This window comes from Dermacentor variabilis, chromosome 2, assembly GCF_050947875.1.
Source record: "Dermacentor variabilis isolate Ectoservices chromosome 2, ASM5094787v1, whole genome shotgun sequence".
Classification (NCBI taxonomy): domain Eukaryota; kingdom Metazoa; phylum Arthropoda; class Arachnida; order Ixodida; family Ixodidae; genus Dermacentor; species Dermacentor variabilis.
Window position 1 is genome coordinate 204,991,349 of NC_134569.1, and position 26,547 is coordinate 205,017,895.

The following is a 26,547-nucleotide window of genomic DNA, read 5'->3' on the forward strand; positions in this document are numbered from 1 at the left end:
GCGAGGCCGGTCTCGTAACGGAGCGTATGATCGCTCCAAACTTTCCAACTCCGAGTCGGGTTCGGCGCCTAGCAGACGACGTGCTCGGTTGCACGATAATTGACAGGAGCGTGTCGTCATTTTGACGTCACCAAAAACGTGACCGCGCCCAGCGGCTGGCGACGTCACGCGGAGTAGGCCAATCGCGCGCACCGGTAACCGAACGAACAACAACTACAACCAGCTTTTTTTTTTTTTTTGCTTAAACACTTTTTCACAGTTATCTTGCATTTCACAGTTATCTTGCACGTGCACGTGGCTGGCCACGTGCACGTGCTTTGTAAGCGGTCGTTTATTCTTTTTTGTTAAGTGAATGCTCATGATCACATAAAACTTCATTAGTCATGTCAACGACTACAAATCTTCACATCTAAATGCAGGCACTCGCGGACGGTTTCGCCAGTCTGACTGTGGTGTTCCAGAATAAATCGCCAGAAGCAGGATTCGTGAAAGTTTGATGAATTAATCTTTAATTCTGTACGCCTTCATTAACGGTGAATATGACAGGATTGTTTTGAACGACCTCATATCTCTGCAAATAAAGAGGCTTGTGGCGCTACAGAATCACATGCATTTGAAGCCACAGGCATTTTCCTTCATCATATTGCCCACAGTTATGTTACAGTAGTCGCTTAACGTTGTGTTCGGAGGCTTGCTCGAGCAAAGTTTCATCTACAGCAAGATGTAACGTTCATAACCTTTCGCAGATACTGCAATATAATGTTTATGATGCACATGTGATCGTGTACGTATGTCGCTGTTTTACTTTGGCTTGATGCTATGCTCACCCGGCCGTGCCTAATTGTCAAGCCGTCTGCTTCTCTGCGGAAGATTTCAATTATGCCTTTGAGTGTAGTACAGCCGTTCGAAATAGCATTTTGTGGATTTTGTTGCACCTTTTCATGCAGCGAATTGCGGGCGATACAATTCACGGACAACACTTTCCGTAACTCCGAAGATTCCACCTACGAGTTGCTTCATGTAAAACGATTCAGATGTCGCTGCTGCGTGGCGTCGTCTTCAATAAATACACGCTTTCATTGTACAGAAGGCAAAATCACAGTCGTGAGGTTGTTCATCACAGTCTGTAGCGCATATTTCGAAGGGAAGCACAACAATATTTCCAGTACAATTGGTTTTAAACCTGCATTAAGTGCATCCCTGCAAGCTTCCGTCGAAGTACTTGTCAATTCTCAAGCTGATTTGGTTGGAGAACTTCGCTTTTTCATCACATCTCTTGGCTTCGAGATGTGCTCGTGAAGACCGATGGTATATATAAGTCGTGGAATCACGCTTTGAACAAGCGTCCACGTTTCCAGTGAGGAAACAATGTATATGTATATGTGTTCTAAAGAATTAAAATATAGACCGCCGTCCTCAACATGACGTTCACACAAGTCGGACTTATCTGGGGCGAATTCTTTCTTTCGGCGGAGCATGTGTTTCCATATTTAAACCTCTCTGCCATCGTCGTGGTGAGAAAATATAGTGGCCATCAGTGTCACGCTGCATATGGCCGCTCGAGCCGCCATGCGCAAAGCAAAACTTCACAAGAAACTTCTTCCTGTGATGAGACGCTGAAACGCGTCTGCGCGAAACTTTTCACTGGAAGAAACCGCCGCACATCACACGACATCAACATCATGACAACAGCACCACCAAAATAAAAAAAAAGAAATGAAAGCAGAAGCAAAACCAGAAGGGGTAGAAGCGACGAAAGACGCGATCGCAGTGCCGCTAGTTCGCGTCACCACCACTTCGGCCACCTCCCGAGCGGAGCTGTGAAACTGAAGTATATCTAAGAACATTGGGAATTCAGTTTCTGCCATTGCTTCAAACGCGTTTCGCACCGCCACCCGCTCTCCTCCTTCCTCCAGAAACGCCAGCGCAACAACCTAAGTTCCCAACAGAAGCGCCACTTCCATGAATGAAAGTATGAATTCGATCCAAAGGTGCCATGCCGCAGCCGCCGGTTGTATCCAATCCAATCCACCACACGCGCCATGCGAAGTCGCATGATCGCTCCAAACTTCCCAGCTCCCGTGGGGTTCGGCGCCTAGCAGACGAAATGCTCGGTGGCAGCATGAATGACCAGAGCGTGTCGTCATTCTGACGTCATCAAAAACGTGGCCGCGCCCCGCGGCTGGCGACGTCGGCGCGGAGTCGGCCAATCGCGCGCGCCGGTAACCGAACGAACGCGTCGAACAACTATCTCCGATCGCACTCCAGATTACACAAGGGTCGGCGACGACACGGAGCCGATGGAACGATCGATAATATTCGAGAAACTTCCGATACACGCGGGCGCGTCCCGCGCTGAGCGATAACATTTGTTTGGGGGTGAAAAGCGGTCACCCGAAAAAGATAAACAATACACGTGTCAGTATGAAGTTCAGGGGTGCGATCTTGTACGCGTTCCAAAATAGAACGGAGGCGGTCCGTTCCATCGAGCCCCACACGATCGCTCAACTTGAACCGCGACGACCGCCATGGCGTCAATGGTCACGTGAGCCGTGACATCTTGCTGCTGTCAATCATTCCGTGTCGTCTGCTAACGGACGAACGCCCCGGAACGGACGCAGAGGCCGTCCGAATCGATGGAACGGATTTGAACGGCTACCAGACGGCTTGGATTGGATTAGAACGTAAGCGCTTGGGACAGTTAGCATGTTTCGTATCCGGTTCAATCCGATTCCGCGCTACCAACAGTTGGAGAACACGGCGTTTGTTTTCTCTGCCGTGCCTTTTCGTGTTGCCTGTGCGGCTGCTGCAGTCGCGCTGAGACGACGACTCGAGGTAGATGATGCATTTGAAGACGTGACGGAAGAAGAGTTCCGGCAGTATTTTAGTCTGTCCAAACGAACAGTGCGTAGCTTGTGCGACGAGCTTGACCCTATCATTGGATGCCAGTGAGCCAGTGGCCTTTCCACCGAAAGCAAGGTGTTGTGCGTGCTGCGATTCTTCGGCACCGGAAGCTTCCAAAGGAGCGTTGGTCACGTGGAGCACCTATGCATGGCACAGTCGGCCGTGAGCAGCACCATTCACGAAGTGACGGAGGCCATCATTTCCGTGTCTGCCCGGAGAAAGTTGGTGGACTTTCCTTTCGCACCGTCTGCCAAGGATGAGGCAAAGGCGGCGTTTGCGCGACGCGGCGCCATTCCAGGCGTGCTAGCGTGCGTCGACGGCACGTTGATCGCCATCATGAAGCCAGAGGGACTCAGCCCGGCCGACACGGCGAGCTTCATGTCGAGAAAAGGTTATTACGCCCTAAATTTGATGGTCGTAAGTACCGTTGGAATGTTTTACTTCAGACTGTGGTCGCCATTTTTACTCGCACATAGTAGGAATAGTTCAGTTTAATGTCCAAGCTGGCATAACTAGTAATGTAACGATTAAAAGAGGACATGCGGGCAACGGTTTACGAACTCGTTGAAGTCAGACATGTCGGGAGTAATGATGAGTGCCATGTGTTTGTGTGCATAATCCGTCTGCCATACCAAAATTTTGTTTTAAATGGGCAGCAGTCGTAGCAGAAATGAATACACTGTAGGCAAGACACGATGGAAGCTTTTTGAACACGGAAGTACTTACATCCATTGCATGGGCTGGCTTTGGCTTGTATGGGTGTTCTTGCGCAATATCGGGCCTCAAGTTTTCATTTAGCTATCAATTAGTGCGAACCATAGGCGTCCACACAAGGGGGGGGCACATTGCCCCCCCCCCCCCAATTGCAAGACCCGGTCTTCTACCAGTGTACATGTATTCTTTTCTGCATATGAATGGCAAAACGGATTTTGAGCATATCTGCAGCGCTATTTTGTATTGCTCCCTATTGCAGGTGTTCAACGCGGAACTTCGCATTCTTGTTGTGGACCCCCGGTTCCCTGGTTCGTGCCACGACTCTTGGGTGTGGCAGCATAACCCACTGCGTGCACGCCTAGCCGCACAACTGGAGCCTGGCGAGTATCTGCTTGTTTAGTATTCGTAATGCGTACCCCTAACTAGGGCAGAGCACTCAGCTGTCACTTTCCGTAATAGGAGACTCAGGATATCCCCTCGAGCCATGGCTGCTTGTTCCAGTACCTGGCAGCCACGCCGGCACCACCTCTGAAGGCCACTACAACCGAGAGCACGCATCCATGCGCAGTGTTGTCGAGAGATGTATCTGTGTGTTGAAAAGCAAGTTCCTATGTTTGCAGCACTTTCGGACACTGCTATACAGCCCCGATAGAGCAGCGCGAATCATTTATACATGCGTTGCTCTCCATAACATTGCCTTGGACGCGGGCGACTGGACATTGGACGATTATGGTGGGGAAGTGCCACCAGCTGAGGAGCCAGAGGAGCTAGGAGACATCCAGGTGCTGGCACCACACGACGTGTTCCTCAGAGGAAGGCAGCAGCGCAGCGCCGTTGTCAACCTTTTCTGAAGGAGACAGGAATGGTGAGTTTTCATAATACATAATTTATTTATACAAATTGCAGTGCCATTAGGCTATCACAGGGCTATGTTTGTACAGCGAAAATGCATTAAAATTTGTATACACAACAAGTGCACCTCCCTACGGATTGTCAATGTTCCAAATCCACACATCCGACAGTTTATCATAATTTAAACACAAACGAAGTACACTTATACAAAGATTCCTTTAAATAGAATGCCACAGCCGTGGACTCTGAAACAATTGTACCCTCGTCACTATGCAAGAGTCTCCAAGGCTGCCACTTATTAACAGCATTACTCGTGAAGCAGTCGTAAGGCAATCCGATTCCGCGCTCCCAACAGTTGGAGAACTCGGCGTTTGTTTTCTCTGCCGTGCCTTTTCGTGTCGCCTCTGCGGCTACTGCAGTCGCTTAGAGACGACGACTCGAAGTAGATGATGCATTTGAAGACTTGAAGGAAGAAGAGTTCCGGCAGTATTTTCGTCTGTCGAAACGAACAGTGCGTAGCTTGTGCGACGAGCTTGACCCTGTCATTGGATGCCAGTGAGCCAGTGGCCTTTCATCAGAAAGGAAGGTGTTGTGCGCGCTGCGATTCTTCGGCACCGGAAGCTTCCAGAGGAGCGTTGGTCGGCCTCCGCTCCTCTGGAAGCTTCCGGAATGACAGACGGATTACGCACACAAACACATGGCACTCATCATTACCCCCGACATGTCTGACTTCAACGAGTTCGTAAACCGTTCCCCGCATGTCCTCTTTTAATCGTTACATTACTAGTTATGCCAGCTTGGACATTAAACTGAACTATTCCTACTATGGGCGAGTAAAAATGGCGACCACAGTCTGAAGTAAAACATTCCAATGGTACTTACGACCATGAGATTTAGGGCGTAATAACCATTTGTCGACATGAAGCTCGTTCATGCCCGTTCATCTGTGAAGAACTGCATTTGCTGCTGCTCCCAAGCTAGCATTGTTTTGTGCAATATGCACATCACAAAGTGCTTCTTTCCTCATGTAACATTAGAAATACGACGTTACAACAGCTTGTATGTGTTGTGTGCATCCTGTGATATGCCACTTCCTGTAGATGCAGCAGTTGTTACTTTCTACTCATGTCCAAACATGTGTTTGTTTTGCCATAGTTGGTGGTTACAGTAATGGGAAATTGGCACAACGTACTTCTTTCCTAGTGCAATATGAAACACGGTAGCAACTTGAAAGTGCAGCCTTTTCTTTAAATATCACATGAAATATGAAATGGAAATATCCCTTGACCCATCATAGTCATGACAGACTTGATGGAAGCAGTACATATGATTGGCACTCTGTGCTCATGGTCTTTAAATATCTTTAAATATCACATGAAATATGAAATGGAAACATTCCTTGACCCATCATAGTCATGACAGACTTGATGGAAGCAGTACATATGATTGGCACTCTGTGCTCATGGTCACCATCAGCAAAAGGGGCGCAAAATTTTCATAAAACACACCAGAATGAAGGCAACCGCCGCATCCTCCGCATTCGGACGCTCAGTGTACATTGGTAGGAGCGAGGCAATATGGTTGCTAGCCATCTCTTGTGCTAGGTGTATCAAAACTTCTGTGCAAGCATGAATACGCAGACGAGGCAAGCAAGTAAAGCGTAAAGAATGCGGATTCAAACACAAACAAAATGTAACGCTGAGTGTAGTGACAACATTACACTCGTCACATCATGTCCAAATGGGTAGCCATAAATTAACGTAAAAGCGCAAAAAATAGATAGGTCAACTTTAACACACTCTATGATGACTAGTACATCACAAACCTTGTAATACAACATGCTTCAGGTAGCAAAGCATCTGACAAAATTGCAACATCAGCATCACACAATTCGTTTTCACCACGGCACATAAAATTTGCAGTTACATTTAGGTGACCTTGCAAGAAAGTATGACTTTCACAGGTATGTCCGTTCCCTTGTCAGTGTTATGAGTTACTGACTAGAAGCATTCATTTCTCGGCAGCAATTGTAGTGCGATGCTAAACAACAGGTGAATCATAATTGTAAAAAGGTGAGTGCACTTGCCAGCTGTGATGAAACATGTTACATAAAACATGAATAATTGGCTCTACAATCTCACAGCACCCATAAAGTGTCACATGTGAAAGTTATGCTTGCAGTGACTCCCTAGGAACGAAGACTAGAGGAAACCAATCAGTGGCGTGGTGCAATGATGATGGTCATTTTCATTTGTGAAACTATGCAACTTAAAGAGTGACTAGTTTGGTGCTCTGAAAAAAGAGCACATTGTAGTTGTTGCACCTTAGCCTCACTGTGCCGAAATGAAAATATCACAGTGCAAACACTATGTAGTAACGCTTCGTAATGAGTGTAGTAAGCTACAGCACAGTGAAGCAATATAAATATCACAGTACAAAACCCATACACAGAAATCGACAACTATTTGTAATGATTCCAGTGTGAATGACTAGGCGCCTTCGAAATGTGTAAATAAAGAAAGCACGCTGGCATTGCAGCTGGATAAGCATAAATAGAAAGAGGCAAATACTACAGAACAAAAATGGGTGCATGCATTACACCTTTCAACCAAAAAATCCTCCTGTATTGCTCATAAAGGAAACTCAAACAATAAATAAATAAAACAAACGGAACTGATGAAACCCAAATGAATAAAATGATATTGAAAACGATAAATTAATTTGTCTTGCTGCAGGTGCGCAGCGATGTCTTGCGCTATGGCGCGCACCTGCTCCAGGATCCCCTCCTCAGCTGCTGCCGTCCGCTCTGCCGCGACAGCGAGGCGGGTGGTGGAGGCTTCGATTCTCCGCAGCACCTGTAATGAATAATCATGGTGAAACTGTTCGCATGAGTTGCTGATTACTCGCAACCAGCTCACGGCAGGAAGCTGCTGTTGTCATGAATTGCAACGTGCACAACGATTCCCACTCTGTTGAAGAGCCACTAGCCTGACGGCATCCTTTGGCAGTGTAAAGCGTCGTGTACAAGCTATTCCCTCTTCGTTTGGACAGACAAACACCTGCTGGAACTACTCTTCCGTCATCTACTCGAATGCATCTCTCACCACCAAACAGCCCTTTTCAGGGCTAACCAACCTTCTGCCCGGCGGCTGATCGTTGGCAAGACAGGATACCGTGCCCTCTATGCAACGCATATTTCTTGTTTACATCCCAAGCTGATTTGTTCTTTAGATTCATGATTTACTTATAACAAAGCGTAAAGAATATTTATGTCCTTCATGTAAAATGACACCAAAGGACCTACCAACCTGCAGCATCTCGTCACCCTGTTCCACGCTGCGGGCGCACTGCGACGATATCGTCGTCAAGGTATCCACCCGTCGCGGTCGCTGTCGACGTGGTGGCAGAACAGGGCGCTCCAACACTGAAAGCATGCAGCATTTTCTACAGTTGCACTGCATTTTATGGTACGAATAAAAGTGGCTATGGCCATGTTATGGTTTATTGGGCTAGTTCAATAGAATACGAGAGCTCTTTTTTTTTAACAGCTTGAGGATCAGTAACTTACCAGGTGCAGCAATCACCCTTTCGGTAGGTGACGCACCGCGCGGTGGATCCTCTGCCGCTGTAGAGTAAACACATTAAAAGTTTACGAACTGCACACACATTTGGCGATAATTAAAACACTCATTCCTCTGATTCCTACGTGTCGCTGTGCTCTGCACGCCCGCAGCCTCGCCTTTTCCATCCACTTCGATCGCCGCAGTGGGGACGTCAACCTGCAGGAAAGTGTCATAAGCGTGTCCCTGCACTACGTGGCTATTCATTACAATGCCTATGTTACAAGATTTCATTCTACACATTTGTGGAAATATTCTGCAATTATTGAGTGCTTAATGATTCTATGTATTACCGTCCTCGTGCACTTCCCTGAAGGCATTTTAATTCTGTGTTGATCACTTAATCCCGCTTTTCCCGAAAGCGCAGCCAACTGAGATTCTAGCTGATTAACCTACCTGCTTTTCCATTCTCTCCTACGCTATTTTCCTGCTCACCAAAGGTGTCGCGTTCCGCTAAAGGTGCCACCCACAGATAATGGCAAACTCTAAACCGGTACCGTTCAGGAACCCATGATATTACGGCGGCAGTGTGCTTACCTCTTGGTAGGGGAGGTCGGTCACGCCGTGGGGACGGACGCTTCCTAGTCGCGTATTACGAATATCAAGAAAGTACAACGCATGGCAACCGCAGCACTACGCTATTGGCTTACGAGCCTGCGGGACGCCGTGATGTCACTCCTAGCAACGGCGCCAAGCGATAACTCTCGTTCCCGGTGATCTCCTGTTGACTAGACCTGACTAGACTACACCGTGTTCCAGACGTCGCAGGCTTGGTTCTTCCCCCTTGAACACGTGCTGCCTAGTGTTCGGTCTGCTTTTCTCCAGAGAGTTGCGTTTTTGACGCCTGTCTCAGCATTGTTCTGCCAGGCTGGAGTGTTCGGACTGCTCTTTTATACGCGAAGTTTCGTTTTTGACGGCTGTGCCAACGTTGTTCTGCGACTAGTGTCCGGAGTGTTTTTCCTTTTTTTACGCCACGATGGTTTTGCCAGCCGTGCGATCACTGCAGCGGACAGTGATTGTCGGACGTCGACAAACTTCGCGATGGAATGCGTGAAGAACGATATCAGTTCGTCCATTGATGTTGAAGTCCTTCGTTCCAACATCGCGAATGAAGATGACGCTTGTCGCTGGGTGAAAGATTACGACTTCAAGACGAACACGTCGTGGGTTGTACATTTCGTCCAGCCAACAGCTAGGTGTCAAAGGTAATGCAAATTCTCCATTAAAATTCAAATAAAGTATTTTATTTGTAGAACACGAATGTTTCGGTAAAAGTGGCGCGTTTTCGGATATGGAATATACTAAAACTTCCAGTATGAATGAAGATCATAACGAGCTCCTTCAAGTACATGATGCTGCCCCACGTAAGCGATTGGGAGCGCAAGAACAGGAAAGCAAACTAGCGACGTAAGAATAACCGCCAGTGGATTTACATTAGGAGTGGCATCTCCCGTGATGTACGACAGCGCTCTTGTCACATAAGCAGGTCGACTGCGCTTGGCATCGACCCAGAGCTAACATTACGAGCGCGATATTGGCGAATTCCGTAGAGTCGGTCGCACTTGAAAGTTATTGTGTAGAGGTACTCACGAGTGCCCTTTTGACAGGCGTATAGCCCTTCTTTGAACCAAGCCATTGGGAGGTAGCATATGTGGGAGGTGATAAAGTTGCTGTTTTCATCTTTCATGTCAATGAAATAGTGCTTACTTTTACTTTTTGCAGGATGGCGTTCCATAAAATATGGCACTGCAAGGAATGCAAGCGCAGCAGGTCATTGGGGAAGCCTGCAGTGCACTGCCGTGCCAAGATAGACTTTAATATAAAAAAGGTCAACAGGAACACACGAAGAAATGATGCCTTCCTGCGTGGCGAGAAACCACTGCCAGCGATTATAAAGCTGTTGCACCATAACGGCCACAGTCACAGCACAACAGCTGCGGAGACCCTTCGTCATCTAACACCAACATCCCAAACTAAGCAAACCTTTCTGGAGTATTTCGACAACGGCATGTCCCCAGCTGAAGCCATCAGGCTTCATGAAAGCAAACTGGTGGTGCAGGAGAATGGGTACCTCCTCGTTGCCAACTCAGCAGTAAACCCAGTGCCTTCAGCGATATATTACTGGCACAAGCTCTGGCGCGAAAAGAACTTCGGGAGAAACATTGACCCACTCCTGAGAATCACAGAGAAGATGCCACTGTATGCCAAACAAGGTGAGCATACAATTAAAATACTGCACTACCGAGCTAGGGCTCCAGAAAGTCATTTGCACTTAATGCTTTTGTGGGACTTCGATTACAACAGATTTTTTTTTAATTTCCATAGGGTCGTGTCAGTGCCAGATGCTTGACAATGTGGTTTGAACACTGGGAACAGATTGGGAATGCAATGAAGACATTGGGCAGTGTGTTCTCGGTCAATGGAGAATTGGCATCTAAGATTTTAAATAGTTCTATATAATTAGCGAAGGCAAAATGAGATGTACACCCAACCGTAGCAAATTTCTACAAAAGAAACCAGTACGTGTTTTTCGAAAGAAAGGCCCTGCAGATGAAAAAGAATATGACCTGGTCCGGGACCCGAACCATAGGCCACTGTCTTTTTGGGACAACTGAACAGCTCTACCATGTAAGCTAACCAGGTCGCTAGTAGATGGCAGGGTGATGTCAAATTGGTGAACAACTCAAAGGAATGTCAAATGTTTGATGAGACAAATCTGTAGAAACCTGCAACATGGAGAAGTGATTAATGAAGGGAAGATGGGACATTTTTAATATTGTTACAAGGAGGAAGCAACCAAATATTTACACTATCTATAAACTCTAGGCAACATGCAGCACTAGCAAAGATGGTAAGCGGGAAGTGCGAACCAGGAAAACAGCTTTGTTGTCTTTTGCAAAGGGCCATCATGTCCCCACTGATGCCTGAGGGAACTGTAACAATATGCCATTGAAAGATAATGTGTCAAAACTTTGCATACAACTGCAACATCACTGTGTGATACTTGACGAAGGGAAAGTCGGCACCGGAAAGAGTGAACATACTTATTCTTCTTGCATCAATTCTAATCCATTTACTAACCTTGGAGTCAGATTCAAAAATTTTGTCGACAGCGGTTATATTAAAAAAATATCAGTTCAATGTCTGACTGAAAATTGTTTCACTGCTTTAACCAGCGTGTTTGTACGTTAAATATATGCTAGCTATGGCAGTATATGTTTGACTGTTTATGGGGTTTCGGAGTGACAATGGCTTTAGAAAAATGAGAAACTGGGCTAGTTTGCACTCAACTTCATGTGCTGTCTCTCTTCCTCTGTTGTATTTACTTGAAACACATCTGCAGTGAAAATTACCAAATTGTTGTAAATGCTTGAGAACAATGACATGCACTGTAATTAAAGCACAATGAAACTTGGTAACTGCACTGTGTCACGGCACCCAAGTAGCACATCCTATAGCTTGTTTTCAAAGTGCAAACTAACTTTCAGTGCCCGCATGGCTTGCTTATGATAGCCTTTGTGGGAGCCCTACCTCAAGTTACTTGGTCACAGACGGTACTCCCTCTGACTGGTTGTTTTCTTACTTGTCAATACTGTACATCTAGCATTTGGTGCTGCATGTGGGCTAGTACATAGCACAGCGTGACACATTTGAACCAAGAACAGCCGAATGGGCAGAGCCCAATAGAGTGGCACCCGGCACTGCTGCAGACAGGTGTTTTTACTGTTTGTTCTGTGGATTTGGTGCTACCTAACATTGTATGTATCTTGCAAAATAATGCCATGATATCTGCCATAAGACAGATGTGGTTAGTGTGACACTGTCCTTAGGGTAATGCACCCCTTATCAAATAACTAAGTATGAAGGCCACTGAAATGTAAGCAAATGTTTCTACTGAACAATTTATTATGTGATTGAGAATGCCTTTAAGAAAACTTGCTCCGTAATTTTCCCCACAATGAGCACCCATAATCAGGAGACGAATGTCTTACCCATTGGGCCAAACGAGCACCTCCATGATAGCGGGCCTGTGCACTATGTTTTAAGACATCACGCTACTTGGACCAAAATTTCCATTGCCAAGCCCAGCGTGACGAAAGCGGTGATGTTAAAATCACCTTGGCTTACTCAGGAGCATCCCCATAAGATTCTATGGCAGTTGGAAAAGGTAGCATGACATCACAGATCAAAGTGCACTAGCCTTGTGCTATCCAGGAGGCGTTGGCCAAACGTCTCAAGGTGCTAGCTTACCCGCGAGGAGTTCACTACTCAATGGACCACACAGCGGCATTCAATAGATATTAATTCTTTTGCATTCACAACTCGTAAGAAGTGCTTAGGTGTCCTTGGAGTTTCTTCACTAACTAAAAATGCACTTGAATCTTTATTTTCCCTAAGCATTTTAAAACAACATGAAATGTATAACACTGTAGCTGCTTTGAAGAACTCGTTGCATTGATTTATTTCAGATCATGTATGCGGACAGCCTTGAAAAGCTGCAGAGCGCTACTATAAAACTGCGAGAAAGCTCCCAAACATCTTATTTTTCCCGTGTGGAAGCCTTTGTAAACCGGAAAGAAGAGTGGGTCCTTATTTTTCGTACGAAGGTGATAACGCGTGGCCACAACACGAATAATTTTGCAGAGGAGTCCATTCGTATCCTCAAGGACATTGTACTTTCCCGCACGAAAGCCTTCAACGCTGTTGCTCTAGTGGAGTCCATAGCAGAAGTGTGGGAGCTCTACTTCAAGAGCAGGATATTGAAGCATGCACATAACCGTGTCCCCACACACCATCTGCTCTATGACAGTCGCCTAAAGAAGGCACCAGAAGGAGCTGAAGCATCAGTTATCTCACTTGGGGACAACTGCTTTTTTGTGCCCAGCTTTGTAGAGAATGGCGAAGTGCATGATGTGTGTGGAGACATAGGCCTGTGTACATGTCCGGCTGGTTGCACAGGTGCCTTCTGCAAACACCAGGCACTTGTGCACAAGCATTTTGGCGGCATTTTCCCTAACTGCCCGCCACGAACTGGGAAGGCTTTCGCTTTTAGATGCGTGCCCAGGCATTGAATTTTTTGCCAGCTTCTGTGACCCCCTTGAAGTGCAAAGTGAGCAGCATTGCCGAGAACTTCAGTATGACACTGTCGCTGCTAATGAAGATGAGCAAAAAGACTATCCAGCTGTTCTTAGACAAGAAGTTTGTCCGTCAGCATCAGGCCTCGAGCAGCAAGACAGCCAGGTGCGTGCCAGTTTCCATGGTCGGTTTATTCAAAAAATCGGGTATAAAACATAAGTAGCACCAAATCATGCAACTAGCTGACTGGGAAGTAATCAAGCATCTGACATTCTACTTCTGTAGTTTGTAATATTCAGGAAAATTCCCCTGGCATTCCACTGCCACAATTGGCTGAATCACTGTAAGCATAATTTCTATGATGCACCTATACTAGACAAAGTCTATATAAACTAACAGTACAGCTATTTTCGGCCTTCACTGTATCATTCTCTCATGAAGGAACGAAGCAGTACGTGTGATGGGTGATGCGGCTTATAATAAGGGTAAACCATTGCGTTAGCTTCACAGGAAATGTCCCAAGGAGAGTAGCTTTGGCTAAAAAGGTATGCCCTCTGACTGCATACAACTCATAATCATTATGCACTATACTTGGCACAAAAATAAAAAAAAAGCACGAAAGAACAAAGCACAAACTAGGAACCATTTATCACCATTGGTAAATATATATTATAAGGAACCGCTTTATTCCAGCTGACCTCGTGCTGCCTCGCAAAGATGCTGTGCAGCTGACATATACAAATGAGGAAGGTGTACGTACAATGGATGATATGTAGAGATGATGAAAGTCAAGCATGTGTTGCACTCAGAATATGTGCATGCATGGTGATAGGCATGTGATATAGCATGTAGTTGAAGCATAACACGTAAAGACGTCGCAGGCCGAAACTGTAGATATTTTTTTATCTGTGAACATACCTCAGGCAGTGCCCCCCGCTTCCCTTGAGCCCAACAAGGACTTTGAATAACGTTTTCTTTCTCTCTCTTACGAAAGTCCTTTTCTTTCTTTACCTCAAGTTTAGCCCTGTTTTCTCTTCCTGCCTTAGTTTTTGCTCTTGAATCTACCTTTATTCTTTCTAACAGTAGCAAACACTTGTACTGTTTGCAGCTGTCTTCAGAATTGCTGGGTGAGACCTGTTGTTGGCATGTGTATTTTCGCTCCCATAGGCTCGCACATCACTTAGTCTGCTCTGTGTACAGCGCTCAGCGATAGACAGCATCGCAGTCGGTGCTTGTGCCACTGGTGATCGCTGAGCAGGCCGAATGCAGTTACGATGCACCAAAAAGATTCTCACTTCCATGTGACATAAAAATGCATCATCTCAGTGTCACCAGTACCCATCCATGGCGCATCGAGCTACCGGCCACCATGTTGTCCCAGTATTACGTTTTAATCACTGAGCACTGTGCACTTTTCCACGTGATAGTGGAATCTGGTAAACCACGAAGCTCTCGCATTCAGTCTGTTTTCGCATATGCTTTAACAGACAGGCTCTTGCACTTTCGTCTGGTGTGTGTGTGCAGTCACCCATTTTCTTTTTGTGGGGGAAAAAACTGCACTTTAGTGTCGTAACATTGGACTGTCTTTTCTATCCTATGTAACGTGTGTGTCAAGCAACACCACATGCTTTTTACAAATTTGTCTCTTCTTTTTCTCTCCAGCAGGATATTTTGGCAAATCTGCACAAGCATTTTGGGGTACCTACTGTTTCTCAGCGAACTTGCTTTCACCTTGGAATGCCAAGAGCCATAGTGCAGGATTTCTTCCTGTCCTCACATCTTCTAAAACCAACGCGTGGTGCTCACGTTGCCTTAACTTCAGGTCTAGATACTGCAGTTGCCCTTTGGCAGGCGTCTTGTGTGTGAATTCTAGCCCTTAATGCGCCTTTTCTAAACAATAGCTATGATACTTGTGTTACTTACTAGTTCTTTTCATTCTCACTTCATATAGCCTACATAGCCACCTCCCTTTAGCATTGCTGCAAGTTTATGGCCACTGAAAAGTGCTTAAGACAAGTAAATAAGGACTGCCGCAGTCGGGCTCACAACAGGGAAGGTAGAGTTCACAGACACCAGCAGGTGGCGGTGGTTTCTGCTTTATTGGCTTACTAGGTTATCGCATGTTATGCTCTAGCTGCATCTTATATCCCATGCCTATCACCATGTATATACACGTGTTTGTATATAACAGTTGTTCTTGCTTCATGCTTTCATTTAGTGTCTTTCTTTCCACATCCTAACATTGTAAAAAAACTACGAATATGCAACAAGTAGCTCTGTTTATTGCTTTAATGTATGTGTATACAACTCTGTTGATGTTCTATACTTTGAAAAATTTCTATATGAAGCTGCGTGAGTTTATCTTTAAATCTGATCTTTAAATCATGGTGTCGATTTTAACCGCAAAATATAAATTCAGGATTCATGGAAGAATACTGCAGTATATACTGAAGGACTTTGCTCAGGAGATTCTCACCTTTTATTTACTGAAAAGCTAATTTTCGTTACAATTTCTAACAAATTGATGATTGTTGCAGGATGTGGACAACAACTTTGAAGCTCTCTTTGAGCAGATGCGGCGGATTCATGCTGAGGATAAAGGCAACACAACCTACAGGAGGCACCTGCTGAGTGCCACTAAACGGCTAAATAGAGTGCAAGAGCAGAAGCGTGGTGTCGGAGGCATGATGGCTATCGATTCTGCTCTTGGCCTTGAGTTAAGGCGTGGGCGTTGTATTAAAGTGCAGCCCACAGCGACTTCAAGACGACGTCCAGGAGTGACAAGAGGCTCCAAGCGAGTATCGGCGGGACGACCACCAAGTGGCCCTTCACCAAAGCGGCCAAAGAAGCGGCGCCATGTGCTGCAGCAGAGTGTGGACCAAAACATTCCACATGTGAAATTGCATGGCTATGGACATTGATGCGTTCGTCACCTGAGGCACGGTTTGTGATGATACTTGTCTATTGGTCACAAAACTTCAGGCCAAGTTTGCTATAGGGACAGAAGCTGCCGCTAAGGGTGCCACTGCAGATGAGGAGGCTACAATAGATAGATTTAGCTGGACGATTTTACTGCCAGCGGGGCGGAGCGGGCGAGCGGATACACCAGCGGAGAGGCGCGCGAGGAAATAGTTTTAGCCGTGCGGATCGCCCGTCTTCTCGAGCGGAGTAGAGTCACTTGCTCAGCTGCTCCACCTATTGGTCACAATTCGAGTTAGAGTGAAAAGAATATCAATTAAACCTGCTAATAATGCGCTGAAACTGTTTAGTAAAGGTAGGTTCTGTGTTTTTATTTGATTATTTGGTAATTGTTGCGTTTTAGATGTACAAAAGAGCAGTCTGTTAAACAGAATATGTTCGCCAGAGCTGGCCAAGTCAAGCCGAAACAAAAGAAGTAAGCTGTTTCCGCGTGCATTCGGAAATTGTCGGCTGCTACTGCTGTTTGCATCATGCCGAAGAGCATACTACAGGACCCGCTGCTGCTGTCGCAACTGACCTGGACCGAGATTGGAGATGTGCTGTGCCTGGAGGTATTTGGAGAGACACGACGTGAGCCACTTTCAGTGCGCGGACTTTTGAACCTTGATGCTATGGACGATGGCGTCTTTAGGACGTATTTTCGTTTCGAGAAAGAGCATATAGGAAGACTTCAGCGTGCCTTGCGCATACCCGATAAGGTCGTAACTGCGCAAAGGGTTGCGGTTCCCGGAGATGAAGCCCTCTGCAATACCCTACGACGGCTGGCATATCCCAACCGGCTGTGTGATCTTGAAGATCTTTTCGGGCGGCATAGTTCAACGCTGTCATCACTGACGAACGAAGTTCTGCGCCACATCGACGAGCGGTTTTTTCATTTGCTCGACGATGTAAATAACCATTCTTGGCTCAATCTCGACACGCTGGAGAAATTCTCGCAAGTAAGTTGCAATTACAGCAGAATCAATGTCAAGGTTGTCAAAATTTACAATTACAATTTCAGTTAAAATTTTCAGGCCGTTCACGCAAAAGGTGCTCCGCTGACAAACTGTTGGGGGTTCATCGATGGTACAGCAAGGGCAATATGCCGGCCATCAAGAAATCAGAAATTTTACTTTAGTGGGCACAAGCGGTTTCATGCCTTGAAATACCAATCCATAATGTGCCCCAATGGAATCATTTGCCAGTTGGATGGATCATACCCGGGCAGCAAGCATGACGCTGGTGAGTAATAACGAACACTTGAAATCAAGGAAGAGTGTTAAGTGCAATAATGCGATGTCGCACATTGTTTTCTCCTCCCATACCAGCTGTTTCAAAACGGGTGCTGATCATTTATAATTCCCTTCTACTTTCAGGTAACTTCGGGATTAGCAACGTATATTCGAAGCTAGAAAGGCTCGTTCAAGGGCGTAACTTCTGCATTTATGGAGACACCGCCTATCCACTGCGACCTCTTTTGCTGAAGCCATATGGTAGTGTGTCCCTCACACCGGAACAGTGTGCGTTCAACAAAGCTATGAGCACTGTAAGGCATGCCGTGGAGTGGGGATTCGGAAAAATTGCAGGACTGTTTGCCTTTGTTGACTTTAAGAAAAATCAAAAGCTGTACCGCCAGAACGTGCCGCGTATCTATAAAGCTAGTGCACTTTTGGCAAACTGTCATACATGTCTGTATGGTGCCAAGGTATCGCACTACTTCGACCTCGATCCACCAGATCTTGAAACTTACCTTACTCCTCGGTAGTTTTGCCATTCACACATCTTTCTGAAATGTGTTTTATTCAAGCACAAGATGTACAACACCTTTCCAGGACAGTTTTCTGGCTATTCATGTCATGCGCGATTTGCGCTGAAGAAATAAAAAATCGCTTGAGTCTGTTCGTGGAACATCCTCCCTACCTTCTCAAGCAGCTTCTCATGTTCACTGTTAAACCGTCTCACTTCAAGCTCGTGTTTTTTCTCCTCTAAGTCCAACCTGCGCTCCTCTAGAGCGAGACGCCGCGCTTCATTTTCAATTTTTTGTTTTTCAATTTCTTGCGCTTTTATGCGTAACTCATAGTCGTTTTTTTCTCGCATAGTTAGCAGCTGAAGCCCGATGCTCTGTAACCCTCGGGTTCCTGCAAAAACAGACAAGCAGTTTTTTATCAACCTTACATTCAGTTGAGCTTCTCCAGTGGAGCAAAGTAGTCACAAATGCATGTTTCTACCAGACCTAGTCAGTTGACATGTGACATTCGCGGGTAACCGGGACTTTGTATACAGAACGGGTACCACAATATGTATACGTTGTATCAAAAATAAAAAGGACTGTTGCGAGGACAGTAAACAGTTTATAACCCCTGTGTTTCTGCTTATGTGCCATTTTTGTTTTGTACGTCTAACAGAGTTCCTCTTGCAATGTAGCCTATCTACTAACTGGCAGAATAATAATGAAGACATCATTTGTTTCGGTGGGTTTTTGGGGTCCTATACACGCCAGATTGCAAAGTACATGCGGAAAGAGAAGTTTCTTGACCGTGTGAAAGACAATGACGATTGCGTTTTTTTTTATCCACCATTCATGTCAAGACCACAATGGGGCAGGAAAAAGAGAAACGCGCGTTCGGCGATCGGCGGTATGTTAGAGCAATGTGACTTCTAAAAAAGTATAGTGAATATGTTCAATCTGAGCGACACAAAGATTTTTGTGCCGATGGCGCACTGAATGAAAAATTCACGGGTGGTGTTTAATTATGATTACATATATCCTGCGATACCATCATGAGACATGCTAGGTTGTAGCTGCCCTGGCAATACATAATTAGCCTTGATAGTCAAATTATTAGCCTATTTAGCCTATATAATTAATTATATCCTCACTAATTATATGGTATATTACAGATTAATGAAGCGGTGCATAGGAGTCATCATATAACTCCTGGTACAGTGGTGCATTGCGACCAATAAATAATTCTGCCGTCACCTGCCAAGGTGATCTACACTTGTCAAGTTCTGGTACAACCGCACATCAAACTATCATACAACGGCGTTTCAACTCAGCGAATCCTTAGTGTTTGCGCAGTTAAAATACTACTCTAGTACTACCTCTAGTGGTGACGGGAAGAACTTGTCGCCTAGCTGCAGGCTGGCGCTCTCCTCCTTGGGTCCGTTCCATTTCTGGGCTGGGGCTGTGTTCGCCCGGCGGGGATGTGTTGCCGCTCTGGACTGACATTTGCAGAGTGCTGGTTATGGACTTGTCTCTGCACATGTTGCTCAGAACGGTCGCCACTAGTAGCAGCAGCTCCAGCAGCCGAGGTCTCTCGAGAATCCGGCTCGTACATATTGAGGAGCAGCTGAGCAGCCGGGGATTCTGGTTCTCACGTGTAAAGAAAGGTAGACACAAAAATGTAGCAGCCTTCCTAGGAGCCGCTTTTCATGCGCACAGATAAGTAATGTATATCGTCTGTTAATTTTTACAAACCTCAGAATTTGCACAATTAAGTGAGCCCACATTAAAATCAGCGTTATTATGGTTGGCAATCGTCGCCCTTCACTTTGCGAACTCATGACGTTGTGGTTTAATTTCAGTTATTAAGCATGCTAAGTTCCCTTCAATGGGACCCACGGAACTAAATTTTTTATCGAATGTAAGTCCTACGCTGAAGCCTGGCCCGGATCTAAGTGTTCAAGGCCAAGCCCGTCCCGGGCGCGTCTTCTCAGTAAAGTATCAGGCAAATCGATCATATGACCAAATAGATCTCTATCATGTGAATCAGGAACTCCCGCCAAAGAGCTCCAGTCGCAGTAACGCTTGGAGAATTTTAATGCAAAATGAAGTGATGAGGCGTGTTCACTGGGTCGAATTTTTGAATAGCTATCTAGCGGGCGCTCACACATAACCTACAATTGGTAAAATTTCCTTGAAGCCAGTGGTATACCTTTTTTTTAATGAACACAATTTAACTGATCAAGTGCACAGCTGAACTCAGCGCCTTTCAATAGAGACTAAAAATAAAAAGGGAATCGACCTCGGCTGCATTAGCAAGGAGCAACACGTGAGTGCGGCTTTTCATTCCTGCTGCTGCATCACGAGAAATGTATTTTTTTTATCACTCATCCGAGGCCGGCCGCGCGGCACTGACGGTGATCGCCTCGGTTTAGAAAGACTGCATAAGATTTCTCTCATTTCGCGTCAATTGCATTTCGATGTGTGTGCTGTATTATTTACGAGCCATTCTCGACAGTGCGCGCGCTGAAAAATTCAACGCAGTTTGATTTGCCAATTATTGCGCGGGTTATGTTTGGAGGCTCACAGCCAAAGCAACACAACAATAAGAACGTTCACAGTAATGATCAGTGAAGTGAGCTCTAAATACTTTCAATATGACAGGCTGAGGCACTCGACTGCTCTGACTCATCGGACTTATTTACGGTGCATAGAATACCCGCAACAATTACCACTCATAAGCGCTTTTATATTGCAGCAGAGAAAATCAAAAGCTACAACATACAAGGTTAGAGGCACACATGGTAATACTTACCATGCCTTGATTCATTTTCGCAACTTCAGTCGGCAGCCCCGCTCGGATTACTGCTGCAGCCAGTCGCTTCCTGCATCAACATCGCACCTTCCCGTGGATCCGTCAGGGACACGGAAGCTGAAGACTCGGGTGTTGCGGGCCGTTTTCTCTTCATAGTGCCCCCACTTCTTGGGGTTATCCTCGGCTCGTAATTGATTGTCCGCACATAGTCCGAGAGGTCTTGAAGAATTTGTTTCTTCTCCGCGTATTGCTCTTCTGTACCAGACCTGATTAATGTGAAAAGAGCATGCACGTCAATTAACGACTGCCTATCAGTGTGCCCGGCGTTTTAGTTGTGCAGAAATAAAACTCACCTTTTAAGGTTCTTGGCGTCCTGCTGTCGCCAGAATCCGATTAGTAAATCCACGCGGTCTTTTGCTCCACGCAGCGTAAGTTGGCAGCCCACCGCGTGGTTCACGATGCGCACAACTTCGATCCATTTATGGTCATCTCCAAACGGTCTCGTCGCTGCCACCTCACGCAAAAGACTCAAGTCTTCCTCAGCTGTGAAACATCTCCTGGCTTTCTTAACTTGTAAACGGGCCTGAGCTGTGGTCGCCGTCGACAACGCAGCAGCGCCGGCGCTTGTGTTGACGGCTGCCATCTTGAATACACATACACGCCCGCGCGCTTTTACGCACGCTCGCGCGCTGCCTACTGCTCCGCTGGAGAGGGCTTCCGAGCGGGTGTAAGCTGCGCTCCGTAAAAACGCTGGCCGGCCCAGCGACGTGCGCATGCGCAGTGGCGTCTGCGCTCGTCCGCTCCGCTCCGCTGGCCGTAAAAACGCTCAAGCTAAAACTCACTAATTGCTGGTGTCTGCTTGCTTTGGAGGTTCAGAATAGTTTAAATGGGCTTAAGCCTGATCGCACTAGGTCGACAACGCCAGTTTTGGTCTGCTGACTTCCTGCAACGTGCCGAGGGCTGTGTTAGCAGGGGTTGAGTCAAGGCCCCCGTGATAACGCAGCTGTCAAGTTTTTGCGGCTGCATTCTACATGTGCTGCTTGCTTTATTTTAAAGCGAAAGCATTACTGGCCGCGAACTTGCGATTTTGCCGTGGCCAGGCTCAGAGGTTCCTTGTCACACCGTGTTCCTCGTCGTGTTCGCCTCTGCTCGCTTCGCCAGCTGCGTTGCATGCCTGATAACATGTCGGAGGATCGAAAAGGAGAGCTTGCGTGCGCCGCAACCACACTTGAGGCGGCAGTATGGATGGCGACAATTCTGATAAGCAGGAGGAGGCCTGCAATCGACATCGGAATGAGATGAAGAGGAAATGAATCGCCCAGGAAACAGACGAACAGCACACCGAACGACTGGCTAAGCGCCGCAACCTAGCTAGACAACCAGACTAACCTGGACTTGCAATCAAGATTACCCTAGCCTAACCCTGCTATGCCTTAGCTTTTGCTACTTATATCGTGGCATAGCCGAGCTAAGCCACTGCCAATTTTTAACTTATTCTCAACAACAATCTAGTAGCCATCGTCATCTTCCTCCCTCATCATTTATATATGACGTGCTCCGAGATTAGAAGGAAATGAAAGCAGAATTAAAAAGTGAGCTTCTTCGGCTAATGCCATTGGTCCAAATGGTTCTCAGGTCTTCCGCTCGCCGTCTTACACATGGTTGTAGTGGACCTAACCTCGGTCTCTATAAGGTGGTGACCTGGACATAAATGTATGGCGAGCACGACAACATGAACAAGGCCACGAACAAGATATGAACCAGCGCAGAGGGCCCCGCCGCGGTGCAGATTCACCTGCCCTCTTTATGGCCACAAAATCCTGCAGCCTGGCTTACTCAGGCGGGGCGCATCTTTGACCATCGGCGTATTACCTCATAGCACGTGAGGTTCCTCCACGCTGTCTCAGCACTATCTACACAGGTGGCTGAGGAATTCCAAGATGTTGCGTACATACCCCACGACACCACCCCCCATGACCACTTCAGAACGACAGTGCTGCAAGGCAAGTCCACGTCTGTACGCAGGCGCCTCCAGCAGCTTCTCAAGGAAGAGCTCGTCGACCATTGTATGCAGCGGCTTCTCAGTGACTGTAGGCTGGCCACAAACAGCCTGCTGCTGCGTGACCTGTTCCTTGAGTGCCCGCCGCATAGTCTGGTGGTTTCCTTGGCCAACACACCAGAAGACATGTCCCTCCACAACCTTGCAGAGCTGGCCGACCGCATCACTGACTATTCAGCTAGAGGTACCGTGGCAACAACGAGCGTTCAGCTGCTGCTCCTCGAAGATCGGCAGTGTCGCCTTGAGCAAATGATTGACAAACTTGCCAAGACCATTACTGCACTATGGTCCGCGCCCGAACGTTGTCGGCATGACTGCGATTGCCGTTCCAGATCCCTTTCCCGGTGCAGCTCACATTCTGGCCCTTGTTGCAGCACATACTGCTGGTATAACAACAAATTAGGTGCCAGTGCACGTCAGTGCTGTTCCACTTGCAGCTGGCAGAGAAACATGCCGCAGTCACTGATGGCGGTCGGTGACTCTTGCCGTACAACAAGCCGCCTGTTCTTCAGCACTGACAGGATTGCCAAATGATTTCTCATGGACACAGGTGCAGTGGTCAGCATCGTTCCTGCCACGCGACTAGATCGCCAGCGTGCAAGAAAACGTGCCCCTTCAACGAGCCAACTGCTCGTCGACACATATGGCCAGCGACCTCTTGTCATTGACTTGGGTCTGCGACACACCCTCCGATAGATGTTCATTGTTGCAGATGTAGGTATGGCCATATTGGGCATGGGTTCTCTGACCTCTGTGTTCGTCAACTCATGGATACAACTAGGATGTCTATACAAGGCATCTTCGCACCTGTGATATCAACCACTAGAACGGTTTCGCAAGTATCATCTGCATTCACCTCAATTCTCTCCGACTTCCCATCCATTACACAACCTTCTAATGTTAAGCTGCAAGTATGTCACAACGTCGTGCATCATGTTGTCACTACAGGCACCCCAGTACTCTGCCGACCCAGACACCTCGCTGGTGACCGCCTTGCCATCGCAATGAGAGAATTCAACCACATGCTGCAACTGGGTATCATCCGTCCTTCATTGAGCTATTGGTCTTCAGCTCTCTACATGGTACCATAGCGTGACGCAGGGGATTGGCACCCGTGCGGCGACTACCCTGTGCTCAAGGCGTGCACCGTCCCTGCTAACTATCCAGTCTCTCAAATTCATTACATTGCAGCGAACCTAGCTGGAATGGTAATATTCAGCAAGATAGATTTGGTGAAGGCCATAAAATCCCTATCAGGCCAATGGACATCCCAAAGATTGCAATTTTGACTCCACTCGGGCTTTTCAAGTATGTCTCCATACTGTTCGGAGTGAGAAACGCTGCTCAGACGTTCCAGAGGTTTATCAGCGAGGTAACCCAGGGACTCCCCTTCGTCTTCGCATGCCTCGATGACCTCCTGGTGGCTATTCCCCTGAGCAGCATAGCAACCATAGCACCTGCGGTTTTCTCAGCTCCAAGAATACAGCTTTCTCATCAGCCCCGCAAAGTGTGTCTGGTGCACACGACATTTTCTCTGACACCGCGTGGCTCCTAAAGGAATCGGACCGTTAGAAAAGACAGTTCATGCCTTCTTGCCAACGTCACTACAGAAGCTCCGCGAGTTCCTTGGGCTGCTCAACTTCCACCATTGCTTTCTTCCCAACATTGCCCGACTCTTGGGCACCACTGCTCTTCTCCTAAAAGGGGGGAGTGCTCAAGCAGCCATTGTCATCTTCGCCGCATTTTATATATGGCACACTCCGGCGTGTGTGTGTCTCATGCCTCATGATGCGAGATTAGAAGGAAATAGAACAAATAAGAGCTTCTGTGGCTCCTGCCATATCAGTCCAAACGGTTCTCAGGTCTTTTACTTGCCAATTTGCTCATTGTTGTATTGGACCTAACCTCAATCCCTATAAACACATTTAGCATATTCGCAGCAAGAAACAGAGGGCACAAGAACTTGAATGCCAAGTCATCCGAGCAGTGCATTTGTTCACACTGCAGGTATGGCCACCGTTGCTTAATCGCTTCCAGCGTCATGAAACTGCACAGCCCTGATACGAAATAATGATGAAATATTGCAAGACATGCTAATTTGCAAATACGAGCACCATTACATCAGACTTACCATGACGTGCTGCATTATCAGAGTGATTGGCAGCTTGAAACAATCTTGGTATGAGAAGGCACTATGCCTCCTCATACACGCACAGAAACCAAGAAGCATGTGTGGCCATCCTGACGACTAAGCACCTAAGAACCACCATACCTTCAGTGACTGTGGCATCAACCATGTTTTTATCGAGATTGTGCCTAGAGACTGTGGTGATCCCAGCCTCAGCGTCCTCAACATCTACACCTCTCCTTCAACCGACTGGATCAACTTCAACCGACTGGATCGCCAAACCGAACAGCTAACAGGCTGTAATGGACAACTCATCCCAGGTGGGTTCCATGCCATGCATGCAGCATGGGGCTTGCAATGTGTGGGGCTGCACCAGAAGTACGACCAAAGGCACGTCATACAGCAGCATCAACTCACCATCATCACTGATTTGCAACACCCTACAAGAGTGGGCAACAGCATGAATTGAGACATGCGTCTTGGCAAAGCACTAACTTGCCGATTCCCGCAAGCCGAATGGTGCAACACAAACTTCCCACGTCGAAGAAGCTGCACCACCAAGCTAACAGACTGGACGGGCTTCAGACAAGATTATCTGACTACTGGTCTTATCACGATCGAAGGCTTTGAGGAATGGCCAACTCCAAAAACATAGCACTCACCACAAACAACCAACTATTGATCCACACATCCTGCACCTTTGGAAACCTGTTGTGAACAGAAGAAAAAGTGTGCCAGAACCACGTGGGTGCAAATCAGAGTTGCACCGAGCAACTGTAACCAACAGGCGTGCAGTCGCTGTGCGCGTTATACTATAGTGCCGTGAAACCAAAAACGAAACTGCCGTACACACAACCGATCATGGACCGACTACACCGTCAGCGCAACGTCATTTGAAGCACCGCTACCCGAGTGGTTGCCGCCACAACGGAAGCCTTGCAAAAAACCAAACTGATGCCTACCAACTTGCAAGTGCTTTTAAACGAATTCAGTCACAAGGGCCGTTGCCTCGCTGAAATTAACAGCCAAATAGAAGAGCTCATGACCGATGAATACGGAGCTGAATTCACCGAAGCACTTAATTACAATGAGAAGATTTGTCAAACCATGATCCGAATTGATTTTTGTCTCGATTCCTGCGCCGACATTGGATCACTATTGACTGCCACCACCCCTTTGTGAGGAAAGCATGGAAATTTACCATCACCGTCTAAGCAGCTTTAGGAACTGCAGCCCCGAATACAAATTACTAACAAAGTTGAGGCCTTCTACAGTCTTCAACGACAAAAAATGCAACTGCTGCCACAGGGATGGCTATGTTACCGTTAAAAAAGACCACCAAATGTGGCTTTGCCTGCAGTTCACTTCACCACAGCACGAGCACTACTTTTCTGCCAAGGAAGACAACCACTACCTGTTGTCCAATTCATACATTCAGCATGTCCTATTCACGACTCAGTCATTTGTGAAAGTGCCAACAGCTTCCACCTAATGACTAACATTCATAGACCTATTGCACCATTTCTTGTCAACTACACCGGCAAGTCCGCCACTGCCAGAAATGCCCAATTACTCCACATTAGATGACCAGTTAAAGTCGACCGAAAGTGTGCAACGGCTCTGGTACTGTCGTGATCTACCGCATAGCACCGCACCAATCTACCAGAGAATGCCTTCATGACCTCTGCATTGACA

At 46.8% G+C, this 26,547-nt stretch overlaps 2 protein-coding genes across 2 annotated transcripts; both read left to right on the forward strand.

The window, feature by feature from the left end:
• The first annotated feature begins 3,051 nt into the window (after window positions 1–3,051).
• LOC142570640 (uncharacterized) lies at window positions 3,052–13,162 on the forward strand. The gene is made up of 4 exons (XM_075679000.1): window positions 3,052–3,273; window positions 3,878–3,946; window positions 7,206–7,327; window positions 12,535–13,162. Exons 1-4 carry the CDS (start codon window positions 3,052–3,054, stop codon window positions 13,160–13,162), a joined length of 1,041 nt encoding a protein of 346 aa, XP_075535115.1.
• Window positions 13,163–16,615: 3,453 nt separating this feature from the next.
• LOC142570641 (uncharacterized) lies at window positions 16,616–25,321 on the forward strand. The gene is made up of 5 exons (XM_075679001.1): window positions 16,616–17,083; window positions 17,159–17,366; window positions 17,501–17,885; window positions 22,691–23,011; window positions 25,003–25,321. The coding sequence occupies exons 1-5, from the start codon at window positions 16,616–16,618 to the stop codon at window positions 25,319–25,321; spliced, it is 1,701 nt and encodes a 566-aa protein (XP_075535116.1).
• Window positions 25,322–26,547: the final 1,226 nt, after the last annotated feature.

Coding starts and splice junctions, on each gene's coding strand:
- LOC142570640 (XM_075679000.1), top strand. CDS start 3,052: ATGGCACAGTCGGCCGTGAGCAGCACCATTCACGAAGTGACGGAGGCC. Junction 3,274..3,877: donor GACTCAGCCCGGCCGACACG/GCGAGCTTCATG, acceptor TCCCTATTGCAG/GTGTTCAACGCGGAACTTCG. Junction 3,947..7,205: donor GTTCGTGCCACGACTCTTGG/GTGTGGCAGCAT, acceptor GTCTTGCTGCAG/GTGCGCAGCGATGTCTTGCG.
- LOC142570641 (XM_075679001.1), top strand. CDS start 16,616: ATGCCGAAGAGCATACTACAGGACCCGCTGCTGCTGTCGCAACTGACC. Junction 17,886..22,690: donor GAAACTTACCTTACTCCTCG/GTAGTTTTGCCA, acceptor GTCTGTACGCAG/GCGCCTCCAGCAGCTTCTCA. Junction 23,012..25,002: donor AAGACCATTACTGCACTATG/GTCCGCGCCCGA, acceptor CCATACCTTCAG/TGACTGTGGCATCAACCATG.